At 36.0% G+C, this 27,632-nt stretch overlaps 1 protein-coding gene across 6 annotated transcripts in view; it reads right to left on the bottom strand.

Annotated features, from left to right (window-relative positions):
- Window positions 1-27,632, bottom strand: part of AGMO (alkylglycerol monooxygenase) — a 395,634-nt gene that overhangs the window by 308,553 nt on the left and 59,449 nt on the right. For all 6 annotated transcript variants that reach the window (XM_040472529.1, XM_040472531.1, XM_040472530.1 and 3 more), the window contains one exon: window positions 18,646-18,797. In XM_040472529.1, coding sequence (XP_040328463.1) covers window positions 18,646-18,797 — 152 coding nt within the window. The remainder of the gene's footprint in view (window positions 1-18,645; window positions 18,798-27,632) is intronic.

Below are 27,632 nucleotides of genomic sequence, written 5' to 3'. Positions count from 1 at the left end.
GATCCTAAGGGGGACCCTGTGAGACAAAGTACCAGGGACATCACTACAAGCATAAAACATACAGACATCACAATGACTCTAAACCCATATCTTTCTAGAATAACACTGAATGTAAATGGATTAAATGCGCCAACCAAAAGACATAGGGTATCAGAATGGATAAAAAAACAAGATCCATCTATTTGCTGTCTACAAGAGACTCATTTTAGACCTGAGGACACCTTTAGATTGAGAGTGAGGGGATGGAGAACTATTTATCATGCTACTGGAAGCCAAAAGAAAGCTGGAGTAGCCATACTTATATCAGACAAACTAGACTTTAAATTAAAGGCTGTCACAAGAGATGAAGAAGGACATTATATAATAGTGACAGGGTCTATCCATCAGGAAGAGCTAACAATTATAAATGTCTATGCGCCGAATACCGGAGCGCCCAAATATATAAAACAATTACTCATAAACATAAGCAACCTTATTGAGAAGAATGTGGTAATTGCAGGGGACTTTAACACCCCACTTACAGAAATGGATAGATCATCTAGACACACGGTCAATAAAGAAACAAGGGCCCTGAATGAGACATTGGATCAGATGGACTTGACATATCTATTTAGAACTCTGCATCCCAAAGCAACAGAATATACTTTCTTCTCGAGTGCACATGGAACATTCTCCAAGATAGATCATATACTGGGTCACAAAACAGCCCTTCATAAGTTTACAAGAATTGAAATCATACCATGCATACTTTCAGACCACAATGCTATGAAGCTTGAAATCAACCACAGAAAAAAGTCTGGAAAACCTCCAAAAGCATGGAGGTTAAAGAACACCCTACTAACGAATGAGTGGGTCAACCAGGCAATTAGAGAAGAAATTAAAAAATATATGGAAACAAACGAAAATGAAAATACAACAATCCAAACGCTTTGGGACGCAGTGAAGGCAGTCCTGAGAGGAAAATACATTGCAATCCAGGCCTATCTCAAGAAACAAGAAAAATCCCAAATACAAAATCTAACAGCACACCTAAAGGAAATAGAAGCAGAACAGCAAAGGCAGCCTAAACCCAGCAGAAGAAGAGAAATAATAAAGATCAGAGCAGAAATAAACAATATAGAATCTAAAAAAACTGTAGAGCAGATCAACGAAACCAAGAGTTGGTGTTTTGAAAAAATAAACAAAATTGACAAACCTCTAGCCAGGCTTCTCAAAAAGAAACGGGAGATGACCCAAATAGATAAAATCATGAATGAAAATGGAATGATTACAACCAATCCCTCAGAGATACCAACAATTATCAGGGAATACTATGAAAAATTATATGCCAACAAATTGGACAACCTGGAAGAAATGGACAAATTCCTGAACACCCACACGCTTCCAAAACTCAATCAGGAGGAAATAGAAAGCTTGAACAGACCCATAACAAGCGAAGAAATTGAATCGGTTATCAAAAATCTCCCAACAAATAAGTGTCCAGGACCAGATGGCTTCCCAAGGGAGTTCTACCAGACGTTTAAAGCAGAGATAATACCTATCCTTCTCAAGCTATTCCAAGAAATAGAAAGGGAAGGAAAACTTCCAGACTCATTCTATGAAGCCAGTATTACTTTGATTCCTAAACCAGACAGAGACCCAGTAAAAAAAGAGAACTACAGGCCAATATCCCTGATGAATATGGATGCAAAAATTCTCAATAAGATACTAGCAAATCGAATTCAACAGCATATAAAAAGAATTATTCACCATGATCAAGTGGGATTCATTCCTGGGATGCAGGGCTGGTTCAACATTCGCAAATCAATCAACGTGATACATCACATTAACAAAAAAAAAGAGAAAAACCATATGATCCTGTCAATCGATGCAGAAAAGGCCTTTGACAAAATCCAGCACCCTTTCTTAATAAAAACCCTTGAGAAAGTCGGGATAGAAGGAACATACTTAAAGATCATAAAAGCCATTTATGAAAAGCCCACAGCTAACATCATCCTCAACGGGGAAAAACTGAGAGCTTTTTCCCTGAGATCAGGAACACGACAGGGATGCCCACTCTCACCGCTGTTGTTTAACATAGTGCTGGAAGTTCTAGCATCAGCAATCAGACAACAAAAGGAAATCAAAGGCATCAAAATTGGCAAAGATGAAGTCAAGCTTTCGCTTTTTGCAGATGACATGATATTATACATGGAAATCCGATAGACTCCACCAAAAGTCTGCTAGAACTGATACATGAATTCAGCAAAGTTGCAGGATACAAAATCAATGTACAGAAATCAGTTGCATTCTTATACACTAACAATGAAGCAACAGAAAGACAAATAAAGAAACGGATCCCCTTCACAATTGCACCAAGAAGCATAAAATACCTAGGAATAAATCTAACCAAAGATGTAAAGGATCTGTATGCTGAAAACTATAGAAAGCTTATGAAGGTAATTGAAGAAGATTTAAAGAAATGGAAAGACATTCCCTGCTCATGGATTGGAAGAATAAATATTGTCAAAATGTCAATACTACCCAAAGCTATCTACACATTCAATGCAATCCCAATCAAAATTGCACCAGCATTCTTTTCGAAACTAGAACAAGCAATCTTAAAATTCATATGGAACCACAAAAGGCCCCGAATAGCCAAAGTAATTTTGAAGAAGAAGACCAAAGCAGGAGGCATCACAATCCCAGACTTTAGCCTCTACTACAAAGCTGTCATCATCAAGACAGCATGGTATTGGCACAAAAACAGACAAATAGACCAATGGAATAGAATAGAAACCCCAGAACTAGACCCACAAACGTATGGCCAACTCATCTTTGACAAAGCAGGAAAGAACATCCAATGGAAAAAAGACAGTCTCTTTAACAAATGGTGCTGGGAGAACTGGACAGCAACATGCAGAAGGTTGAAACTAGACCACTTTCTCACACCATTCACAAAAATAAACTCAAAATGGATCAAGGACCTGAATGTGAGACAGGAAACCATCAAAACCCTAGAGGAGAAAGCAGGAAAAGACCTCTCTGACCTCAGCCGTAGCAATCTCTTACTCGACACGTCCCCAAAGGCAAGGGAATTAAAAGCAAAAGTGAATTACTGGGACCTTATGAAGATAAAAAGCTTCTGCACAGCAAAGGAAACAACCAACAAAACTAAAAGGCAACCAACGGAATGGGAAAAGATATTTGCAAATGACATATCGGACAAAGGGCTAGTATCCAAAATCTATAAAGCGCTCACCAAACTCCACACCCGAAAAGCAAATAACCCAGTGAAGAAATGGGCAGAAAACATGAATAGACACTTCTCTAAAGAAGACATCCGGATGGCCAACAGGCACATGAAAAGATGTTCAGCGTCGCTCCTTATCAGGGAAATACAAATCAAAACCACACTCAGATATCACCTCACGCCAGTCATAGTGGCCAAAATGAACAAATCAGGAGACTATAGATGCTGGAGAGGATGTGGAGAAACGGGAACCCTCTATCACTGTTGGTGGGAATGCAAATTGGTGCAGCCGCTCTGGAAAGCAGTGTGGAGGTTCCTCAGAAAATTAAAAATAGACCTACCCTATGACCCAGCAATAGCACTGCTAGGAATTTATCCAAGGGACACAGGAGTACTGATGCATAGGGGCACTTGTACCCCAATGTTCATAGCAGCACTCTCAACAATAGCCAAATTATGGAAAGAGCCTAAATGTCCATCAACTGATGAATGGATAAAGAAATTGTGGTTTATATACACAATGGAATACTACGTGGCAATGAGAAAGAATGAAATATGGCCTTTTGTAGCAACGTGGATGGAACTGGAGAGTGTGATGCTAAGTGAAATAAGCCATACAGAGAAAGACAGATACCATATGGTTTCACTCTTATGTGGATCCTGAGAAACTTAACAGGAACCCATGGGGGAGGGGAAGGAAAAAAAAAAAAAGAGGTTAGAGTGGGAGAGAGCCAAAGCATAAGAGACTGTTGAGAACTGAGAGCAAACTGAGGGTTGATGAGGGGTGGGAGGGAGGAGAGGGTGGGTGATGGGTATTGAGGAGGGCACCTTTTGGGATGAGCACTGGGTGTTGTATGGAAACCAATTTGACAATAAATTTCATATATAAATTAAAAAAAAATAAAAAAAATAAAATGTAGACAAAATGTACAAGTCCTAATGGATTTTGTTTCTTCCAAAAATTTCACTCTTTTCAAAAAGTGTAAGATAAGAAAACTGACGTTTGAGAAAAAAGGAATGTGGATAAGCCTGACCTACCAAAAACAAATTCAAATTATATGCTATTCAAGTTTTAATTGATAAAGAAACATTTTTTAATGTTTATTCATCTTTTGAGAGAAAGAGGAAGACAGAGCATGAACAGGGTGTGGCAGAGAAAGAGGGAGACACAGAATCTGAAGCAGGCTCCAGGCTCTGAGCTGTCAGCACAGAGCCCGACACAGGGCTTGAACTCGTGAACTGCGAGATCATGACTTGAACTGAAGTTGGACACTTAACCGACTGAGCCATCCAAGGTGACAGATAAAGAAACAATTTTAGGGGCGCCTGGGTGGCTCAGTCGGTTAAGTTTCCAACTTTGGCTCAGGTCATGAACTTGTGGTCTGTGGGTTCAAGCACTGGGTCAGGCTCTGTGCTGACAGATCAGAGCCTGGAGCCTGCTTCGGTTTCTCTATCTCCCTCTCTCTCTGCCCCTCCTCCACTCATGCTCTGTCTCTCTCTGTCAAAAATAAACGTTAAAAAAAAGGAAACAATTTTAAAAGAAAAGCTCATTTTAATTTTATTTATTATAGTTGACAAATATTCATCTTTAAAAAGATCATTAATATCTTGTTTAAATGAGTGCATGCCTAAAACACAGTCTTTCAGTATTTTCCCTTGTCTATATATCTGTGTTGAGACTAAGATGTTCTTTTTCCTATGTATGTATCTTATTAAGCATAAAGACAATTTCATTAAAATGTAATAAATAGAAATCCACAAGGTATGTTTCATATAATCAGAGCTCTCTAGCTGTAGTTTATATCATATAATACACTTGTACATATGCCCAATGATATAGCTGTATAGTAAATCTTTACAAGATCCTTTATGAAGTTCTATTGCTATCTCCAAGTAACAATGAGAAAAAAATGTTTGTATAAGGATAAGAAAACTTAATACTGCATTTTGACAAAGGTAATTATTCTAACAACTAATGTATATAAATTATCATTTAAGGAAAACATAATAATTTTCATATTGTTAGATTACATATAATACATTATATAAACAAAGAGACCAGACAATATAACAGTTAATGTTTTTCTTTCTCTTTTTTACTTATTATGTGTCAGGCTCTGTACTGTTTTCTCAATCATAATTCATTTATACTTCATAATGATCTAACGTGGATTATGCATTTGCTATTTGAATACTTCAAATAAGGAAAAACTAAGAGGAGGCATAACTTGTTCAATATTATGCAGAAAATGGTAAACTAGGGTCTTAACCCTGGCAATTCGATTCTAGGTTCCCTTCCATTACACTGTACTTATAGAAGCTATCTCTGGGGGATGGGTTTAGGTGCACATTTCATTTTCCATCTTTTGCTCCTCTGTGCTTTTTTCTACAATATTTTTTTCTTACAAATGTTTTGGAATAAGAAAGATAAGTTATTAATTTTTATATGAATGTTTCATCAATTCTTATAGCAGTCTCTCTCTTTGTACCTTCAGAATAAAAGAATTAAAAATTCCAAAAACTGCATAACAAAAGCTTTTGTTACAAAATGAGGTTAAAATGAGAAACCCATTTGGTTTTGAACAAATAGTAGAAAAATAACTTAGGAAATTAATCAAACTCCAAAAATCATACATTTTAAACTATTTTGACTTCTGTACATAATTTATAATTTCTAAAAACATGGAAAATATATTGTAATATTTTAGAAAGTTTTAGCAAAACAGTAAAAATATCTAGAGTACTTTAAATACGATCTTCAAAATTAGTGTAAGACTTTTAGTATGTAGTGTGGCTCTATGATGTATCACAATTAATTGTTTATTCAAGCTTGATCACCACATCAAAATGAAGAGATTATTATTCCCATTTCACAAACGAGGAAAATTAAGTGGATTAGAATCAGGTGTCTTTAACTCTAAATGTGTCCTTTTTCCCCTGAGTAAACACTGCCTCTTCCTCAAGCCAATGAAGCTGCTCTCTATATATTCATGAAATGAGAGCATTTTTGCTTTCTCACTCAGCTAGTTTATTATTAGTGGACTGAATTGTGTCCTCCCAAAATTTACATGTTGAACTCCTAACCCCAGTATGTCAGAATGTGACTACTTTTGAAGCTTAGGGTTTTTTGTTATTTTGAGAGAGAGGGGGGGGAGGGGGGGCAAAGGAGGAGGGAGCAGGGGGAAGGCAGAGGAATAGGGAGAAAGAGAATCTTAAGCAGGTCCCACGCCCAACATGGAGCCCAACTCGAGGCTAGATCTCACAACCATGAGACCATGACCTGAGCTGAAATCCAGAGTCCCAAAGCTTAACCTACTAAGCCACCCAGGTGCCCCAAAGATAGAGTTTTTAAAGAGGTAATTAAGTTCAAAGGAGATTATTAGGGTGGGTCCTCACTCAGTATGACTGATATCTTTATAAGGGAGATTAGTACACAAACACCTACCAAGGGCAGATGATACAAAAACACAGGGTCCACAAGATAGCCACCTATAAACCAAAAAGAGAGGCCTCAGAATAAACCAACCCTGCTTACCTCTTGAACTCAGACTTCTAGCCTTTAGAGTTGTGAGGAAATTTTCTGTTGTTTTTTCTTACTACTTGAAGCAGAAAAATCAGAGTCCAGGTCTTTCACCTCCTTGGTTATGTTTACTCCTAGTTTTTAAATTATTTTTGGTACAATTATTAATGTGATTGTTTTCTTAATTTTTCTTTCTGCCACTTTATTATTAGTGTATAGAAATGAAAAGGATTTCCATATATTTATTTGGTATCCTGCAACTTCCCTAAATTCATTTATCAGTTCTATTTTTTTTTAGTGGGGTCTTTATGGTTTTCTATATATAGTATCAAGTCATCTGAAACTAGTGAAAGGTTTACCTCTTCCATATAATTTGGATGCCTTTTATTTCTTTTTCTTGTCTGATGGCTGTGGCTAGGACTTCTAGTACTATGTTGAATAAAAGTGGTGACAGTGGATGTCCTTGTCTTTTTCCTAACCTTAGAGGAAAAGCTATCAGTTTTTCACCACTAGGTAGGCTATTCGCTGTAGATTTTTCATATATGGCCTTTATTCTGCTGAGATATGTTCCCTCTAAACCTAGTTTAGAGGGACTAAACCTACTTTGAGGACTTTTATCATGAATAGGTGTTGTACTTTATCAAATGTTTTTTCTCAGTCTATTGAAATGATCATGTTTTTTATCCTTTCTCTTGTTGATGTGATATATCATGTTCATTGATTTGTGAATGTAGAACCACCTTGCAATCCCAGGAATAAATCCCACTTGGTCATGGTGAATGATATTTTAACCTATTAGTGGATTTGTTTGCTAATATTTTGTTGAGGATTTTTGCACATATGTTCAGTAGAGATATTGGCCTGTAGTACTCTTTTTTTTGTATTGTCTTTATCTGAGTTTTGTATCAAGGCAATACTGGTCTCCCAGTATGAATTTGGAAGCTTCCCTTCCTCTTCTATTTTTTGAAATAGTTTGAGGAGAATAGGTATTAACTCTTCTTTATATGTTTGGTCTAATTCACCTGTGAAGCCATCTGGTCCTGGATATTTGTTTTTTGGGAGTTTTTTGATTATTGATTCCATGTTATTGCTGCTAATGGGTTTGTTCAAATTTTCAATTTCTTCCTTATTCAGTTTTGGGAGTTTATATGTTTCTAGGAATTTATCTATTTCTTTTAGGTTGTCCAACTTGTTGGCATATAATTTTTCATAATATTCTCTTATAATCCTTTGTCTTTCTGTGGGGTTGGTTTTTATTTCTTCTCCTTCATATCTGGTCTTGTTTATTTGAATCTCTCTCTCTCTCTCTCGCTCTCTCTCTCTCTCTCTCTCTCTCTGAGTCCAGCTAAATGTTTATCAATTTTGTTGATCTTTTCAAAGAATGAGTTCCTGGTTCCAGTGATCTGTTCCATTGTTCTGGGTATTTTTGTTTTGTTTTCTATTTTTTTAATTTCTGTTCTAACATTTATTATTTATTTCCTTCCTTCTACCGTATTTGAGTTTTGTTTGTTCTTTTTCTGGCTCCTTTAGGTGTAAGGTTAGGTTGTTTATCTGAGAATTTTTTACTTCTTGAGGGAGGCCCGTATTGCTATAAACTTCTTAGAATAGTCTCTGCTACATGCAAAAGATTTTGCACCATTGCGTTTTCATTTTCAATTGTCTCCATGTAGTTTTTTATCTCCTCTTTGATTTCTTGGTTGATCCATTCATTGTTTAGTAGCATGTTATTGAACCTCATGTATTTGTGTTTTTTCCAGACTTTTTCTTGTGGTTGATTTCTAGTTTCATAACATTGTGGTTGGAAAAGATTTATGGTATGACTTAAATTTTTTTGAACTTGTTGAGACTTGTTTTGTAGCCTAACATGTGACCTATTCTGAAGAATGTTCCAAGCATGCTTAAAAAGAACGTGTATTCTGCTGTTTTAGGATGGAATGGCCTGACTATATCTGTTAGACCCATCTGGTCTAATGTGTCATTCAAAGCCACTGTTTCCTTGTTGATTTTCTGTTTGGATAATCTGTCCACTTATGTAAGTGGTGTGTTAAAGTCCCCTACTATTATCATATTACTATCGATTATTTCCTTTAAGTTTGTTATTAGATGCTTTATGTTTTGGGGTGCTTTCACATGTTGGGTGCATAAATATTTACAATTGTTAAATTGTTGGATTCTTTACTTTATGCTTGTACAGTGTCCTTTGTCTCTTGTTACGGTCTTTATTTTATTTTATTTTTTATAAAATTTTTTTTTTCAACGTTTATTTATTTTTGGGACAGAGAGAGACAGAGCATGAACGGGGGAGGGGCAGAGAGAGAGGGAGACACAGAATCGGAAACAGGCTCCAGGCTCTGAGCCATCAGCCCAGAGCCCGACGCGGGGCTCGAACTCACAGACCGTGAGATCGTGACCTGGTTGAAGTCGGACGCTTAACCGACTGCACCACCCAGGCGCCCCACGGTCTTTATTTTAAAGTCAACGCTCTTATGATAGTTTGAGTTCTTGCATGGTATGCCCAAACTGCCTCACATTCATGATACCCCTCATCTAGTGCAACTTTAATCCTTTCCTCTTGTAGCTCCAGCCAGAATGATCCTCCTTGCATTTCCTCAAATGTGCCATGTATTCTCTGTCTCAGAGCCTTTGAACTTACTATATCCTCTCTGCCTGGTATTCCTTTTCCCCAGAAGCATATGACTCATTCTCTTAAAAAGCTTTAGGTCTGGGCTTAAAAGTCACATTATCAGACAAATATTCTGGGGCATTCTATATAAAATTGTGATGCCCAAACCTATCTGGTACTTTTCTATTTTTCCAAAACTGCTTTATTAATTTTACTGCACATATCACATCCTGACATTATATTAGTAACTTTCATAAAAATGTTTTGGATTTTGAGTACCATATACGCCAATAAAAGTTAAAGCATACAGTAGGTATTCAATGAGTATTTGTTAAATAATAAATAAATGTCACTCCTCTCCTAAAAATCTTCCTGGCTTCATGTTACACCCGTAATAAATAGGCTGCAGGGTAAACTGGGGAGTGTTGCTGAGGATTAATTTATCAGTTTTATTATTGCCAGTCTAGAGGATCCTGTATGACCAGAATCCTGTCATCCTCATTCTCTTTCTTCCAGTTCCATAACGGTATTCTCCACAGATGGTTTCTTAATATTCCTCAAGTATGCCTAGCTTATTCCCTCCTTAGGTACTTTGCATTAACAGGTTTTTTGTGTAGAAAGCTCTTTCCTCAGATATCCCAAGGATGCCTTCTTCGGCTCATTTAAATTTCTACTAAAATGCCACCTATCACCTCTATGAATCCCAAGAGAGGTCTTACTTGATTCCTGTATTCATCACCCTCTATCCCACAGCACTCCTCACTACCTGGCATTATATTACATATGTTTTACATCTGGATTTCCTTCCCTATTAAAATGCAAACTTCATAAAGACAGTGGCATTTATTTGTTCACTACTATATTCCCAGAAATTAGAAATTACTAGAATATAGGTTCTCATCTAATATCTGATGAACAACTGAATGCCTACTTCATAGGGCTGTTCTGGGAATTGAATAATATAATATGCTGCTTTATAATATAAAGCACCTAGTCAAGTACCTAGAAATGTAATAAAGATTAATCAATAATAATAGTAACACAACATTAACAATGTACAAGTCATTTTCCCGAGGTTTTGCCAATTAAAACTTTATAAAATCCTATCATGGGAGCACCTAGGTGGTTCAGTTGATTAAGCTTCCCACTTTGGCTCAGGTCATGATCTTGCAGCTCATGAGTTTGAGCCTGCATCAGGCTCTTTGCTGACAGCTCAGAGCCTGGAGCCTGCTTCAGTTTCTGTGTCTCCCTCTCTCTGCCCTCTTCCACTCCTATGCTCTGTCTCTTTCTCTCAAAACTAAATAAACATAAAAAAAAACCTATCATGTGTATAGTATTATTCACATTTAAGAGATGAAGAAATTAGAACAGATTAACCTGCTCCAAATCTCAGTTAATAAGTGGAAATACTAGGAATTGAACTCAGGCAACCTGATTCCACAATCTATGCTTTTTAAACATTCTCTAATGGCTTTCAATAATAGTTGACTTTTAATAATTGGTATTGCTATTAATACTATTACTATCATCATCATGAGGATTATGCATTTTAAACAGAATCTCATTTTTTTAATGCACGCTGCTTTGAGAAAAATTGATCAGTGCATTCAGAAATGTGCAAATTTAAGAGTAAGTAACAACGAGGACAGGATTTCTTTTGTCATTTTCAGTGTTTGTGCTATAATCTTCATTGTACTTTACCTATTATAATTATTAAGTAATTATTAATACCTATCATCCATAGTAGAATGAACAATCAGTGACCAGATCTGTTATTAACAACACTATCTCTGGTACCTGGTATAGGGTTAATACAGAATAGGTGATCATTAAATATTTATTGAAAAAATTAATGTACAAATAGTTTATAATGGTAAAAAAAAGTCTCTAAGTTAGTTGATAATATTTCCAGACATCTTCACTTAGTTTTTTCTCTTCATAATTTTTTTCATAGTGCTATTTTCATATGGTAACAATAAATTCAGTCACAATTACAATTGTTTAATAAATGAAAGAGGATAGAATTGCAGTTGATTTGGCTTCTTATGGTCTAGAATGGCTGGGATCAAATGTTTTCTTTGCTAATGTATCATATGCATTTGGTAAAAGACTTCCCCAAATTCTCCTTTTGAACAAAATTACTTGGGAAAAAATATGCTTTTCCCACATCATATTAAATGGAGTATCATTTAAGTTCAATCCTAAAGGTTACCCTAACTTAAGCTTGTCTCTTTTCTGCCCATTTTAATCACCCCTAAATCCTCACATAAGACTCCATCATGCGTTCTTAGTGTTGGCATATTAATTAAGTAATTGATTCACTCCTTCATTTTCACTTGGTTCATGCACTCTTAAAGCATTATTAATTCAAACTCCACAGATTAATAATGCCAATAAAATCTATTTCAGAGAGGTTAATCCTAAGGTTATGTGTGTGGTAAATAGTTGCACAAATAGTTATACAACTAGATTTCTAAGGTTATGTGTGTGGTAAATAGTTGCACAAATAGTTATACAACTAGATTTCTTGAAACAAATTCCAGTGCTCTGTCTGCTATGTGACAGGCAAGTGTACTAAGTCCTAGCACTAAAGGAAAAATAAGGCACATGTCTTAAGCAGTCACAAGCTGACTAAGGCTCATAAATTAATCTTTAATCCTTCTTTGCCTTCCAGTTTCATTTTGATTGCTCATTTCACAGCTTTCTTAATCCCTGGAAAATATTACCAGAGCCATCCTCAAATGCTCCCAACTATTCCTGGAAATATTTCCACACTTTAGTATCAACATTCAAAAGTAGGCTGATGGAGATTCCTGAAACTCTTACCCTTTATCATCAAGCGTACGATTTGCCTGTTTGATATCTCAGTGCATCCATACTTTCAACACCTGGATGATGGCTCAAATATTTTTTTCAGATGTGCTTTTCATATAATACCTACATCTTGAATCTAAGTACACTAAAGGAAATTCAACTTGTAGCCTTAAGCATGACCACAACTACCTGTGATAAAAATAAGCTCTTTCTAAGAGGAAAGTTCCCTCAGATGGGTTTTTCTGAGGGGCAATAATGGTAATCTTTCAGTTCATTTTAAGTACTCCTATGGACAAGTGTTTACCATCAGACTAGTGTTGCTTCTGTCATTAAAATGAACTCAGAGGAAAACGGTTGATACAGATGACATGTTTTTTAGTAGAAAGTAATACTGAGAAACTGGCAAAACTCCCTTCACTGATGTTCTGAATGATCACTACTCCAAGGATTGAGAGAAAGGAAGAAATGACAGAAAGAGGTGAGAGGAAGGGCTGCAACTTAGGCAAAAACAGGCTGGACTTCACCCTCACTGATCCAATGAGAATAAAATCACAGTATATTATAAAAATATAGTGAAACATATGGCTCAAGAATGGATCAATGGAACAGAATAGAGAACCCAGAAATGGACCCACAAATGTATGGCCAACTAATCTTTGAAAAAGCAGAAAAGAATATCCAATGGAATAAAGACAGTCTCTCCAGCAAGTGGTGCTGGGAAAACAGGAGAGCGACATGCAGAAGAATGAACCTGGACCACTTTCTTACACCATACACAAGAATAAACTCAAAATGGATGAAAGACCTCAATGTAAGACAGGAAGCCATCAAAATCCTCGAGGAGAAAGCAGGCAGAAACCTCTTTGATCTTGGCCACAGCAACTTCTTACTCAACACGTCTCAGGAGGCAAGGGAAACAAAAGCAAAAGTGAACTACTGGGACCTCATCAAAATAAAACTCTTCTGCACAGCAAAGGAAACAAACAGCAAAACTAAAAGGCAACCGACAGAATGGGAGAAGATATTGGCAAACAAAATATCAGATAAAGGATTAGTATCCAAAATCTAAAAAGAACTTATCAAACTCAACACCCATGAAACAAATAACCCAGTGAAGAAATGGGCAAAATACATGAATAGACACTTCTCCAAAGAAGACATCCAGATAGCCAACTGACACATGAAAAAACGCTCAACATCACTCATCATCCGGGAAATACAAATCAAAACTACAATGAGATACCACCTCACACCTGTCAGAATGGCTAACATGAACAACTCAGGCAACAACAGGATGCAGAGAAAGAGGAACTCTTTTGCATTGTTGGTGGGATGCAAGCTGGTGCAGCCACTCTGGAAAACAGTATGGGGGTTTCTCAAAAACCTAAAAAGGGAACTACCCTACAACCCAGCAATTGCACTACTAGGCATTTATCCACGGGATACAGATGTGCTGTTTTGAAGGGACACATGCACCCCCATGTTTATAGCAGCACTATCCACAATAGCCAAAGTAATGGAAAGAGCCCAAATGTCCATCGAGGGATGAATGGATAAAGAAGACATGGTATATATATACAATGGAGTATTAATCGGCAATCAAAAAGAACGATATCTTGCCATTTGCAACTACGTGGATGGAACTGGAGGGTATTATGCTAAGTGAAATTAGTCAGTCACAGAAAGACAAATATCATATGACTTCACTCATATGAGGACTTTAAGAGACAAAATAGATGAACATAAGGGAAGGGAAACAAAACTAATAGAAAAACAGGGAGGGGGACAAAACAGAAAAGACTCATAAGTATGGAGAACCAACTGAAGGTTACTAGAGGGGTTGTGGGAGGGGGGGAAGGGATAAATGGGTAAGGGGCACTAAGGAATCTACTCCTGAAATCATTGTTGCACTATATGCTAACTAATTTGGATGTAAATTTTAAAAAATAAAAATTTTTTAAAAAATATAGTGAAACATACAGCAAAGAGCTACAAAAAGTAGGTATATCCTGGTATTTTTATTTTTATTATTTAAAACAAAATTTTAATGTTTATTCATTTTTGAGAGACAGAGTGTAAGTGGGGAATGGGCAGAGATAGAGGGAGACACAGAATCCAAAGCAGGCTCCAGGCTCCAGCCTGTCAGCAAAGAGCCTAACACAGGGCTTGAACTCACGAACCGTGAGATCATGATCTGAGTCAAAGTCGGATGTTTAACTGACTGAGCTAACCTGCCACCTCTATTCTGGTCTTTTTAAAAAAAGAAACACAAATGTAGCCGAATGGAGGTCACTTATTCTTCAATAGAGACCACAAACTTGGTACTACCACAAAATAAAATAATTTCTAAGCAATGAACACTTGCTTATTTTTATTTAAACAGTGATGGAAATTAAAATGGTCTAAATTCAACCCCTGTTAGAAGTCAGAAAAGAATGAAAACAAGTGAAATTTAATAAGTCATATAGAGAGGCCCACTTAATCATAATAAAATTGTAGGAATGACTAAATAATTACACAAAAATCATGATCACCCACCCTTTTTAGCTACAGAAAGAGATAAATAGAAAATGAACTAATTTACTTGTTGAGTAAAAGAATTGGAGTTTGAGGGGATTGTATAAAGTCTTATTATAACAATTTTACAGGTGAACTTCTTTATTTCAGAAATGAACTAAATTGTATTATAGCCTAAATGTGTAATCAGTGCCACAGAATAGAATATTAAAGGTAGAGTCAGGATAAACTTCAATTTACAACCTTATATACTATGTAGGGAAGCTGGCTTTATCAGTCAGAGTCTAATCAGGAGGAAAAAAACCACACCAGTAATTTGAGTAAGAAAAAGCTAATGTAAAGAACTATTAACTAATAAAAAAGCAGTTAGCTACTAAAAGGTAAACGAGGAGTAGTTCAGTGGTACAGAAGTAGCAACTAGGGAACAAAACTATTGCCTAAGCACCTGAGGGAGAGTAAAAAATGCAGGCATGTATGAATTTAGAAAACCCCCTCCCATCCTCCACCAAGTCTGAGTCAGACATCTTTGGAGAAGCTATGGCTACTTCAGGAGCTCTGGTGGGAACAGAGGAACTTCCTAGAGCACACAGCCCCCAGAGGGTGTGTGTTACAGGCAATCCTCTGATGTGGTCCTTTGGAAGACAGAGGATCTTACCAAAAGGTATAGGCTACAGCTAAACCATGGTTACTACCAGGTTCCCTGGGCACCCATCTGCTAAGTACCTCATGGAAAAGAGCACTCTGAAAAATGGAAGCAAAGCCCCTGCTATTCTGGCCCTGGAGTATCCCTCCAATCTTTTAAACTGACAAAGTCTAATACCAAGTAAGCTTGCAAATATCTGTAGGGTCGACCTCTGGTAACACAAGAGATACCAAAGAAGGGTTTGGAGAAGAGGGGCAATAAAATTAATAACTGGTTTCTTGTTTTTCCGCCATCCTTGGTTGTGGAAACTGATACAGATAAAATCTGTGTAATGTCACATGTTTATGCTTATAGTTACAAATGATAATTTCTTGGTTCTTATTTTCTAAATTGGGTTACCTTTTGTATCATTCTGACTTCAAGCTACTCACTAAGAAATCATATAGGTGGCATTACTCATTAACTTTTTTTGAAGAAAAATGTATGCAAACTTTAAGTACACAACTCAACATATTTCTTACAAACACATACACTCTTGCAACTATCACCCAAGATGAGATAAAATCTACTACTAGCACTCTGGAAGACTCATTCTTACTCTTACTAAATAGTAATCATTTACACTGTAATGATTTTAATGTTCCCTTAAAAATCTTCACCCGATTTTTACATGTTTAGCATAACTCATAGGAAATTCAAGGAAAAAATAATGCATCCTTTTGTATTGGAGACTAAGCATGCCAGAAGCTACTTTAAATTTGAGATGAATTTCATTTTGTGTTTTTACATTTCCTTCTTAAGATGTCAAGGCATTCTATAGAAATTACTGTGTTACTCTTGTTTTTCTGTAAGTTGACAATAATTAGCAATGAATTTCTAATGATCCCAGAGGAAAAGGGAATGAAATATAAATAACACAATAGACTCAAATATCCTCCTGTTCTTTTGTACAGGAATAGAGATCAAAATCAAGTTTTTGAGAATAAACTCCTTCCATAACTTTAATGTGAGAAAATTCTACTTGGATGCAAACCAAACAAATAACAACAAGAAAACAACAGCAAAAAACCTAGCGGCAATCTGGGTTACTAAAGAAATAATGTAAGTATATGTAAAAACAAAAACTATAAATTGTTTCTTCAAAACTCATAGCATTTAACATATCAACAAATGTGGAATGTGTTTTTATTTTATTATTTAACTGCAAGTAGTGAAAGGAAAGTAACACATTAAGTAGGAAAAGAGGGTATTTTCCTTATTATATTTTAGGACAACATTAGGATTTTAGAACTGTTCAAACTTCTCAGTTAAATAAACTTGACTAATTAACTAACATTGGTTCAGTAACCCAAGAGGCTCAAGAAATTTGATATTAAAAGTTTTTCTTACTCCTGTGTACTTCTAGATTTCTAAAAATCCATTTAATATTTTACATTATTATCACAAAAATTTTAAATTTGACTACCATACTGAAGGTTGACACTTTCAACTACTAATTTATTTTTTTTCCTATGAGCTTTCCATCACAAGTCAAAGATCTTTGAACTTATGATTAGACTTCATAGCCTGAAGGTGGTGAGTGTTTTTCCAGAAGGTTTTTAGATTTTTTTTAATGCCTGCTTCCACTGGATTTGGTTCAAAATTTTCTAATGGGAAGCATACTTTACACAGCCTCGATTCTGTGTATTTAATATATTATTTTACTTTATTGCTCTTCCTTAACTGGAGCACTTAACATCAACATATTTTTAGAAGTTTTATATTTGGTAATATTTTGTTGGTTCTTTGTTTCCTGTTATAATGGGCTTTTAAAGATTAAGCGAATTTGCAGATTTCCCAAACAAACACATCTGTACAGGACAGTGTGATATTAGAAGGCTCCTGAAATTAAATAATACAATATAAATGCTTTCTGCATTACCCATTTGCTGCATAGAAAATGAGGAAGATTGCCAATGGGTTTATTTTAGGGAGAAAACTACTATTTTGAAATAAAATACAAAGATTACTACATGACCATATTTTATTCCTAGTCATGTTCAATGTGGGAGTATCCTCTTGCTTTATACACAAGGAAATGATGTCAGGCACTGACATATTATTTTCAAAGACAAAGGTTATCACACACAAAATAAATAATTTTTTCTAGTTTATTTGTTCCTTTCAAATTGTTTTAATGAATTAACATTCTTTATACTTTCACTGTTTACGCATGGTTAATGTACCTAACAAAAATAATGCTGCATTTAAAATTTCATGCCTTAAACATAACGCTAATCTATGTCACTCCTATTTCCTCATCCTTGCTTGGGAAGGATATTTGGTCACCATCCTCCTACACACATTGCTTGGTTATTCACCCTGATCTCAGGCCTCTTCTTGCCATCCCCCAATTAATTTTTATTATTATCCCAGGTTTCTTCCCCTTCCTTCCTTCCTCCCTACACACTCAACCCAACCACCCACTGAAATCCTCAGTTCTACTCTTCAGTAGGTTTTCAAAATTAGCACATTCCCCCATTTTCCTTCAGAAATACGTTGGCATGCCTTCTTCCTCCTTAAAGACTATTTGCTCACCTTAGCTCTACAATCATTCTCCAACCTCTACTTAGTCCTACATAGTTTAAGACTGTTTCCTGACCTTCCATTTCCCTTTCCATAACAAAACATTGTTTGGAAAGTTCAGCCAGTAATCCCAAAAACCAAATTCAGTGGGCCAGTGTGGTAAGAGGGCTTTGTATTAGATAAGAAATTTTACAAAACTGTGGTAATACTGAAATGCATTATGGTTAGTGCCTAGATGATTGCATTTTCATTTGCAGTGAGGAATTACTGCCAAGAACTTGAATCACTCTTATGTATGACAGCACACATTACCCAGGATTCCATGCTGTTTCAGAGCTTTTCTGAATGACCATTGATAATTGTGACATGAAGTCTGATACTGTGTGTGAGAGTCTCTAGACTCTACCAAGCATGTCATAATAAGAAAAATGTAAGGTGGTATATTAAAAAGTAATGCTACAGCCATCACATTCTCAACAGTTTTTTTGCAAGTTAGGTACAAGAGGTGTGAAAAATGTATCTCTAATAATTTCACCTTTTAAAAAAAATTCAGATTTTTTCCATTTAAATTTCAAACTAAACTTTCATCATTAATCTTTATATACTTTAAGACAAACCATGTTTTTCACTTATTCATTCATTCAATATTTATTGAATACCTGCTATGAGCCCAACACAGTTCAGCATAAATTATCCCTAAATTATCAATAAAACCGTGATTTGCAACTTACCATGGGCCATGCGATGGAACCAGTAGTAGCCAAAATCAACTCCTAAGAAAGTTAAATACCAAGTCCATGGAGAATCCCAAGGCAAAATGATGAGCCTGTAGTTCTCCCAGATATAAATGTATGTGGTCAGTTCGATGCTTCTGGAAAACAAACTGGAAAAATAAAATTTACAATGATTATACCACTTTAAAATGTAAAATTATAAAACATTTTAGGTAACATTTAAAAATTAATGTATTCATATATAAAAATAAAAGTCTTTCTCCTTTTTTTCTCACAGTTCTATCAGACCTTTTAAAAGGCTCAATTTCCTTGGTATCAAAATGTTCTATATTTCCTTTCGTTTCACAGTTATCATGGATGCCAGCTATTTGCACTCTTGATTTCATGGAATTTAGGATGCCATTCCTTTTTTCTTCTTTATTTTTTTTTGTCTCTTAAAATACTTTCATAGAAACCATGCAACATAAATATGACAAAACTACAACTTATTTTCTGTGACTGTCATTTCCAAATCTTCATGAAGAGCACAAGAAGGGTGCTTTTTAAAGGAAGTTTAAAAGGTATAAAGTTTAAAGGGGACTGAAGAAATGCCTACTGCCTTAGATCAAAGTTGCTTCTGGCTAACTACTGTCTTTATTTCTCTTTATTCCCTTCTTCTCTCTTTTGCACACAGATTTATACTCTTATGTTTTTAGATGTTATACTTAGGATCACAAATTGGATTCTCAAAGAATTTCAATAATTCTTGTAGTAATATAAACTATAACTCTAAAGATGTAAGGGAATAATCTTTCCCTAGATAATGTGTAAAAACTTAGATACCACAATGAGATGTCACATTACACCAGTCAGAAAGCTAGTATCAAAAAGACAAGAGATAACAGGTATTGGTGAGGATATAGAGAAAGTGAACCCTCATGCACTGTTGGTGAGAATATAAATTGGTGCACCCACTGTAAAAAAACAGTATGGAATTTCCTCAAAAAATTGAAAATAGAAATGCCATACGATCTAGTACACCTACTGCTAGGTACTTACCAAAGAAAATGAAAACACTAATCTGAAAAGATATAAGTACCCCTTTGTTTATTACAGCATTATTTTCAATAGCTGAGATAAGGAAACAATCCAAGTGTCCATCAATAGATGAAAGGATAAAGGAGACGTGGTAAATACATACAATAGGATATTACAGTGCCATCTGAGATCTTGCCATTTGTGCCAACACAGATGGACCTAGAGGGTATGATGCTTAATGAAATAAGTTATACAGAGAAAGAGGATTGCTACATGATTCCATTTATATGTGGAATCCAAAAAACAAAATAAAAAAAAAGAAACAAAAACAAAAAAGGATTCATAAATACAGAAAACAAACTAGTGGTTGCCAGCAGCGGGGGTGGGGGGGGGCGGTGGGAGGGGGAAGGGTGAAACTTCTAGTTATAAAATAAATAAATTGCAGGGATGAAGCTACAGCATAGGGAATATAGTCAATAATATTGTAAAACTTTGCCTTACAACAGATAGTAACTACATTCATCATGGTGAGTACTGCATAATGTATAGAACTATAGAATCACTATATTACACAACTAAAACTAACATAACACTGTAGGTCAACTGGAAAGCTACTAAATTTTTTTAAAAAAATCTAGTTAAGAGAAACAACTTTTTTTTTAAAAACCCAGACACTGGAATATGGTTTGCCACCTATGCTACCAAGCTTCTATAAATTCTTACCAAGAACGTTCCAAAAATATATATAATATACTTCAATTTGATTGAGTGTAGCATTTTCTCTTGAAATTGTCTGTAATCAAATTTAAGTTTAGACTAAAGATAATCTTTCCTGTATCACTTCTATAAACTTGATTGAAGTGACTTTTTCTTTTATATTTATTATTAATATGTAAAATGAATTGATCACTCTAATAAAAATTCACTTATAAACTATGAACAGATGAAGAAATTGTTAAACATTCTAATTTTAAATAAAAGCTGAAGAAGCAGCTCAAATTAGTATATTATTGAATTCACCATTTTAATAGTATATCCCTCTACACAGTGATCATCTATGAATTACCATGTAACTGAGTCTTTTGAAGACATGGGCCTTTAATTTTAATCTACTTTTGACTTTAATTATGATAGGATTATAACTATGATTTAATAACTTTAAAATTGTCTCCTATTTGGAATACTTCAAATTATTAGTTAATCTGTAACATAGAACATTAGGTCACTTCACAACAGCATTAATATCAATAATGAAAAGAAATGTCAAATGCCTACAGTTTTTACAAACTTTTTTTTTTTTTTTAAAGAGAGGGAGGGAGGGGGACAGAGAACGGGAAACAGAGAATCCCAAGCAGGATCCATGCTATCAGCTCAGAGCCTGACATAGGGCTCAATCCCACAACCAAGAGATCATGACCTGAGCCAAAATCAATATTTGGCCGCTTAAGGGACTCAGCCACCCACATGCCCCAAAAGCCTACATTTTTGAAATGACTATACATTATCAGATCTTAAAACCCATTTTTTTCAATTTGAGATTATTGTTAGTTCTTCAATTGTCCCCTGTATGTGAAGAGTTAGGAGAAATCAAAAAAGTGGCAAATCACCCTATATTGGTGGGTGGTAGGTTTCTTTTTCTTTTTTTATTTTTTAAGTTTAAAAAATATTATTTTTTCAAAGAGCAAAGAACCCGGGGAGGGGCACATAGAGGGGGACAGAGGATTCCAAGAAGGCTCTGTGCTGATAACTGTGAGCCAGATGTGGGGCTTGAACTCAGGAACCATGAGATCATGACATGCAATAGACTGAACCACCCAGATGTCCCAGTGGGTGGTAGTTTTCAAAAGCCAAGAAACTTACATAGAAGGCCTTGGCCAGCCTCAATATCAGCAGATCTCTATTCCTGCCTGCTAAAATCTTAAAAGTTTATATAGAGCTCTTTCTTTTTTTAATGTTTGTTTATTTTTGAGAGAGAGAAAGAAAGGGAGTGTGAGCAGGGGGGTGGGCAGACACAGGGGGGTGGAGGATCCGAAGTGGGCTCTGTGCTGACAGCACAAACCCCAATGTGGGGCTCGAACTCACTAACCATGAGATCATGACCTGAGCCAAAGTCGGACGCTTACTTGATTGAGCCACCCAGGCACCCCTGCATCTCTTTGTTTTTTAATATAATTTATTGTCAAATTGGTTTCCATACAACTCCCAGTGCTCATCCCAACAAGTGCCCTCCTCAATGCCCATCACCCACTTCCCCCTCTCCCCCACGCCCCATGAACCCTCAGTTTGTTCTCAGTATTTAAGAGTTTATAGAAGTCTTAACAGGGTTCAGTCACGTATTCAGTCCAAATGGTCTTAACACCTTATTCTTCAAAGGTTTCATCCTTAAAACAGCTGCTAGTATGAGAATAGTAGCAGATTATATATTCCAAGGACAGGGAGAAGGTAAGGAGACTCTGATTGCCTTAGTCTAGCTCAAGAGTCATCCAGTGAAACATCCTCTCAATAACCTCCTCTAACAATTAATTATATGGCTAGAAAGAGCAGTTTTGTCCCTGAGGGTGAGCTCTTGATCCAAGGGAACTGCCTGTGCAGAACTCCTGTCACACCCAGCCATGTTTTGCATATTTCAGAATCCCAATCAGAAAAGCTCTGAGACTACTTGCAAGACCTTCATGGGCCTCTTTCCTGGTCGGGTCCTCCAGAAGGCCAACCCATGCAGGGGTGTAGACTACTAGACATGACAAGGTGATCCAGAGTGACTTTTTCTAGATATGCAGACAGAGCTGGGACAAGCATTCTGGGATGTTCACATACAAGTGTTTGTCATCCATCATGAGAGAATAGGCCATGGGCCAGGGGTTCCCACACTGTTCTGAAACTCTGAGGAATCCAAAATCTCAATATATAAAACTTGTCTTCCAATTTGTTACCCAGGTTATTTATTATGTTGTTCATGGCAAATTATGCTCAGAGACTAATCATTTATTTAAGGCAGGTTTACTGTGGGATTTATAATTTATAATAACAATATTTCACAAGCCAGTGGCATACAGGATCATGACTCTTAATAAGCCGATAAAGAAATAAAAACTCCAAACCAATGATAGATTAATTACACTCTTGTTTTAGGCAAAGGGGAGATGGAAGAAATGAAGTCCAGATTTAGTGAAGGTATGCATTTCTATGGGTTGGTTATCAGAAGAGTTAGCTTAGTCACCAAGAGCTGATGTGTAGCTGTCAGCACAAGTTGAAAGGCCCTTGTTGCTAGAGCACAATGCTGGCAGAGAAAAGGCACGAGTGTTGGTGGGCAAGATGATTTCTTTCATGGGGCTGCCACACTGTTTTTACCACTGCCACCAAGAAGCAGCCTTGTCATGGCAGGAGGTATTGTCCCAGGGTCTTAAGTGAGCTATGTAGGTCAGCAAAGAGCAGCTTTGCCAATTTGCAAGTAGCTTGAACAATTTTAAGTCCTCACAAAGTCTTACTTTTTAAACTTTAAACGTCCATTACATCATATGTTCCTATCAAAAGCATTTAGTAGCACATTATGATGGCATTGTCCTGACAAGGCTTCCTCAGTGTAAAGAAATTCATTCCTTAGATCAAAGCAACTTTGCCTGAGCCATGTTGAAATCATAACAAACTAATACACAACATTTATCAAGGTGGAGGATAGGATTCAACGAATCATTCAATAAATTTAAGTTGAGAATCTACTAGGTGCCAGGTACAACAGGAGATTGGGAGGACACTCTGGTGAACAGGGCAATAAAAATCACCTGCCTCATCAATGTCCCATCTATCCAGAATCTTCTTTTTTTTTTTTTTTTTAAAGGTGCTATCTCCCTAGTCAGTTCCACAGACAATTGAAATAGGCTTTGAAGATACTAAAATTTCAATACAAGAAAGAGGGTCCCTGGAAAACTTCCACTTGCAAAACAAAGAGAACCTGCCTATAATTGAAATACTTCTTGATTTCCTGTACAGGTGCCAGGTCTTGAGCAGACACCCAATTTATTACTCTGTCAACTTACTTATTAGGGTTGACACAAATCGAGCTGAAATATGCCTGACATTCTACAGTCAATACTTTTTTTTTTCACACTTTAGCAAGAAGCCAAACCTTTCCCAAAGCAAAGGCAAAGTGGGGAGAAGCTATGGGAGTTAAATTCCCTGCTTTCTATCAGCAAGATGAATATGATCCTCTTCCATCATAGATGGGGAAAAACAGCAATGGAGTGCCCACAACTAAAAACAATTCAGCAAAGGGATACAGCTGGGAAATGATTACCAAGCTCTGGAAAGCCCTTGATTGCAGGAAATAGCACCTACATTTTCAAAAATGTTCCCACCAGACCTTGAATCATAAACCAAAGCTCCTTCCTCTTTTTCTTCCCAACTCCTTAGTCCTCTCCCAGGCCTGACCCCCAGCGTATGACTCTGCACTGTGGAATTCAAAGCAACTCTCTAAACTCCATCCTGTGGGAAGAGACATATGTAACATGTATGAATGTAGTGAACTTACTTTATCAAGTGGAGATGAAATCTGGGGTACCACAGGGGCTTTGCATAACCAAATAGGAGATTCCTTTTACTCAGTAAGTTTGAATGCAAGATGAAGTAAATGGTCTAAATACAAGAAGGCATTGGAATCCTCTAATCAACAACCTGCATTTACAGGGGCTTTCCTCTCAGTCTTTTTTCTTCACAATTTCTCCCCAAATAGTTATTTTCTCTTGCATCTGAGGTATGCCTTTAGTAAAAGAAAGTTAATGTTTATACAACATTTCTCTTAAAACTAGAAATTTGCCCTGTCAATGTTTAGTTGCTGTAAAATCCAGCAAGTTACGAAATTGCTATCCCAGGACTGATCCTGAATTTTTAAAAGGATGAAATTAATTTAAAATATTGAGATTTAAAAAAAGTCAACACATTAGAATTAATATTAACTAAGGATTGCAAATTACAAAGCTGTGCAGTTCTCAAAGTGATCTCAATTCGAGAGTACCCATCATCAAAAGCAGAAAGGTAATGTTGAGCATGTTGTCCACCCGTCACTATCTCAGAGCTAATTTAAGATATGCGAAAATTTGGATCAATGGACCCTAAAATTATCTAACTTTCAAATACTCCCATGCTCTAATCATCACTCAAGCAAGTGAAATTTGATGTAATGCTCTTATTATAAACTTAAAATTTCATAAATGGGTTTCAGAGTAAGTAAAATTGTGTACTCAGGCCTTACAGACACCTGCCAATTTATACTAGTTCATAATTGCCATCAGAGCTGTGTGTAAGGTCTGATTTGGCCAGGTAATGCAAAATTGAAAGAAATCAATAAGGTATTTTTTGTTTCTAGTAATTTTGTCTTGTAAATCAGAAAATAAACTAATATTTGAGTGAGATCATTCTACATATTTTTACAAGCTTCAGGAAGTTAGAAACAAATATATTTAGACTATATATTTTTTTTCCAAAAAAAAAATTATTGTTTATTTATTTCAAAATCTCTTAAACCTAAGCCAGGACCTTTCCCTATCTGTAAAGCTACTGCCCCTTTTGCTCCATCTAGTGGAACATTGATTTTTGCTCAGTATTAACAGAATACATAATACAACCTCTGCCTCCTAAAGACAGATAAAATTTGTACTACTAGTTCTTACTCTGAAGTGAAATTACATTTATGAAGCAGTCATTTCATCTCTTTCTACAACAACAAAACCATAGACTTTTATAAGCACAGTATGGTAAATTTGGAAGAAGCAAATTTGCTACATTCTTTACTTTGCAAGAAGTAAACTACTTGAAGTAATTCAATTTCTCTACTGAATAAGTAAAAGGAAGCTTGCTTGCATCATTAGGGAAGGTTAGTCTAATAGTCTCTGAAGTTCCACAATTAATAACAAAGGCAAATTCTGTTCATAAAGTTTGAGGTAAAAGTTAAGAGGAAACGAGGCATTTTCTTTAGCAAATATAATTAACAAACCAACACATTTTAAAAATGTATTTTCAGGGCGCCTGGGTGGCGCAGTCGGTTAAGCGTCCGACTTCAGCCAGGTCACGATCTCGCGGTCCGTGAGTTCGAGTCCCGCGTCGGGCTCTGGGCTGATGGCTCAGAGCCTGGAGCCTGTTTCCGATTCTGTGTCTCCCTCTCTCTCTGCCCCTCCCCCGTTCATGCTCTGTCTCTCTCTGTCCCAAAAATAAATAAACGTTGAAAAAATAAATAAATAAATAAATAAATAAATAAAAATGTATTTTCTTCACCTAAAGTGTTTTTTAATAATTTTCAAGGTTAATAAAATATATTAATATTAATAACAAAATAGCACTATTAACATTACATATATGCATTTATTTCTTATTCTGGGTAATGAATAACTGCTTATTAAAGTCCTTATCCAAAATGACAGGCACTTATTTGTTAGAAGTCTGATGTCGCCAAAGGCAATATTGCTTCTGATACTATAGTCTAATATAAAAACCCAGTACACAATTTTCCTTTATTCTCCAATCCCACCCCAAGGAGTCAAAGTATTTTAAAGAAGTTTAATTTCCTCCTCATGAATTTTTTTTTTTTTAATGAATTGAAACTTTCTTGTCAGGAATGGAAAATTCCATGGCAGTCATGGCCAGTAAAACTGTGCACATGTATGGTTGAATATTGTGGAGCTAGCTCCATAGTAAAAACTGGCAATGACCCATATGTATTAAAAGTGGAGTGTCCCCAACTTATTTGAAAATTTACCTACTTAAATTATCCTCCAACCTATTGCAATTTGATTTATAATCTGCTGTTTCAACAAACTAAATGAACCCATTAAAAACAAACATACTGTAGATATTTATATCGGGAATAAAATTTCTCCGGGGAGGATGCAATTTATGGAAGCAGAAACATTGGAAGGAAGTAACAAATTGAGGTCCTGGTTTTCTAATGAAGAATTGGAAATTGAGTTCTGCTCAAATAAGCAGGAAAAAAAAAAGAGATGTGATTATTTTTCACTCATTAGCATTTAGGTCAGTAGCAGGATATTTCACAAGTTTTAGATAGCTTTTTTTAAAAATAGATTTAGTAATTATTTTGTTAAGTTTAATTTTTATAGTCACATATGCAAGTTATTGATAGAAAGGCAGATTATCTACATATGCTACCCTGCATTTAATTATGATAAATACAAATTATCTGTCTATAACTTCAGAACTAGATTCTAATGAGGAAGAGTCTGCCTACTAGATTCCAGAAGAACAAAACAGATGCAGGTCTGCCCAGAATCTGGTTCTTGGGACAGATGGACTTTTATTGCACGTCATGGTCTGTCTGACAGGCTTATAAACAAGATATAATCTTGCCTATGATTAATATTTTCTCTTACATAAATATTTGAAAGACACAGCATGTATCTTTTCTATCAATATGTTAAGTATGCTACTACCTTCAAGATACTTTGAATTTTATGTAACAATGAAATTGACATCCTCAAACAAACGTTGTTTTTCCTCAAAGTCTGCAAACAGCATTTCCATTACATGAATGGCAAAGTGGAAAAACATGTTCATGGTTTCACTTTGATTTCCACAACCTTTTGTCAGAGGCCACATGCCTACTTGGAATTATTATCCAACATGTAATTACTCACAAGCAGATTAACGAATGGTATACTACCATTTTTTTCACAATAAGGTATTTTAAGGATGTGGCAAGCCCCTGTTGCTGGTGTAGAAAATGAAATTAGTCCCTTGGAGAGGATATAATCAATGCCGTGTTAATCTAACTTTCAGCTGTTAATGATTTGCCCGAGGATTCCCCTTGATGCTGAAATATTGTTTTAAGAGTTTCTGTTAAATCCCCCTTCTTGTCTTTTGCCGAAAGGGGATTGAGTGGAGTGGATCCTGTGGATCAACTTTTCTTCTCTGCTTGTGTGTGTGTGTGTGTGTGTGTGTGTGTGTGTGTGTGTGTGTGTGTGTGT

The sequence above is a fragment of the Herpailurus yagouaroundi genome, unplaced genomic scaffold (genome assembly GCF_014898765.1).
Source record: "Herpailurus yagouaroundi ecotype Mexico unplaced genomic scaffold, PumYag 100, whole genome shotgun sequence".
Taxonomy (NCBI): Eukaryota; Metazoa; Chordata; class Mammalia; order Carnivora; family Felidae; genus Herpailurus; species Herpailurus yagouaroundi.
The sequence above is the reverse complement of the archived record's forward strand: the minus strand, read 5'-3'. Positions and strand labels throughout refer to the sequence as shown.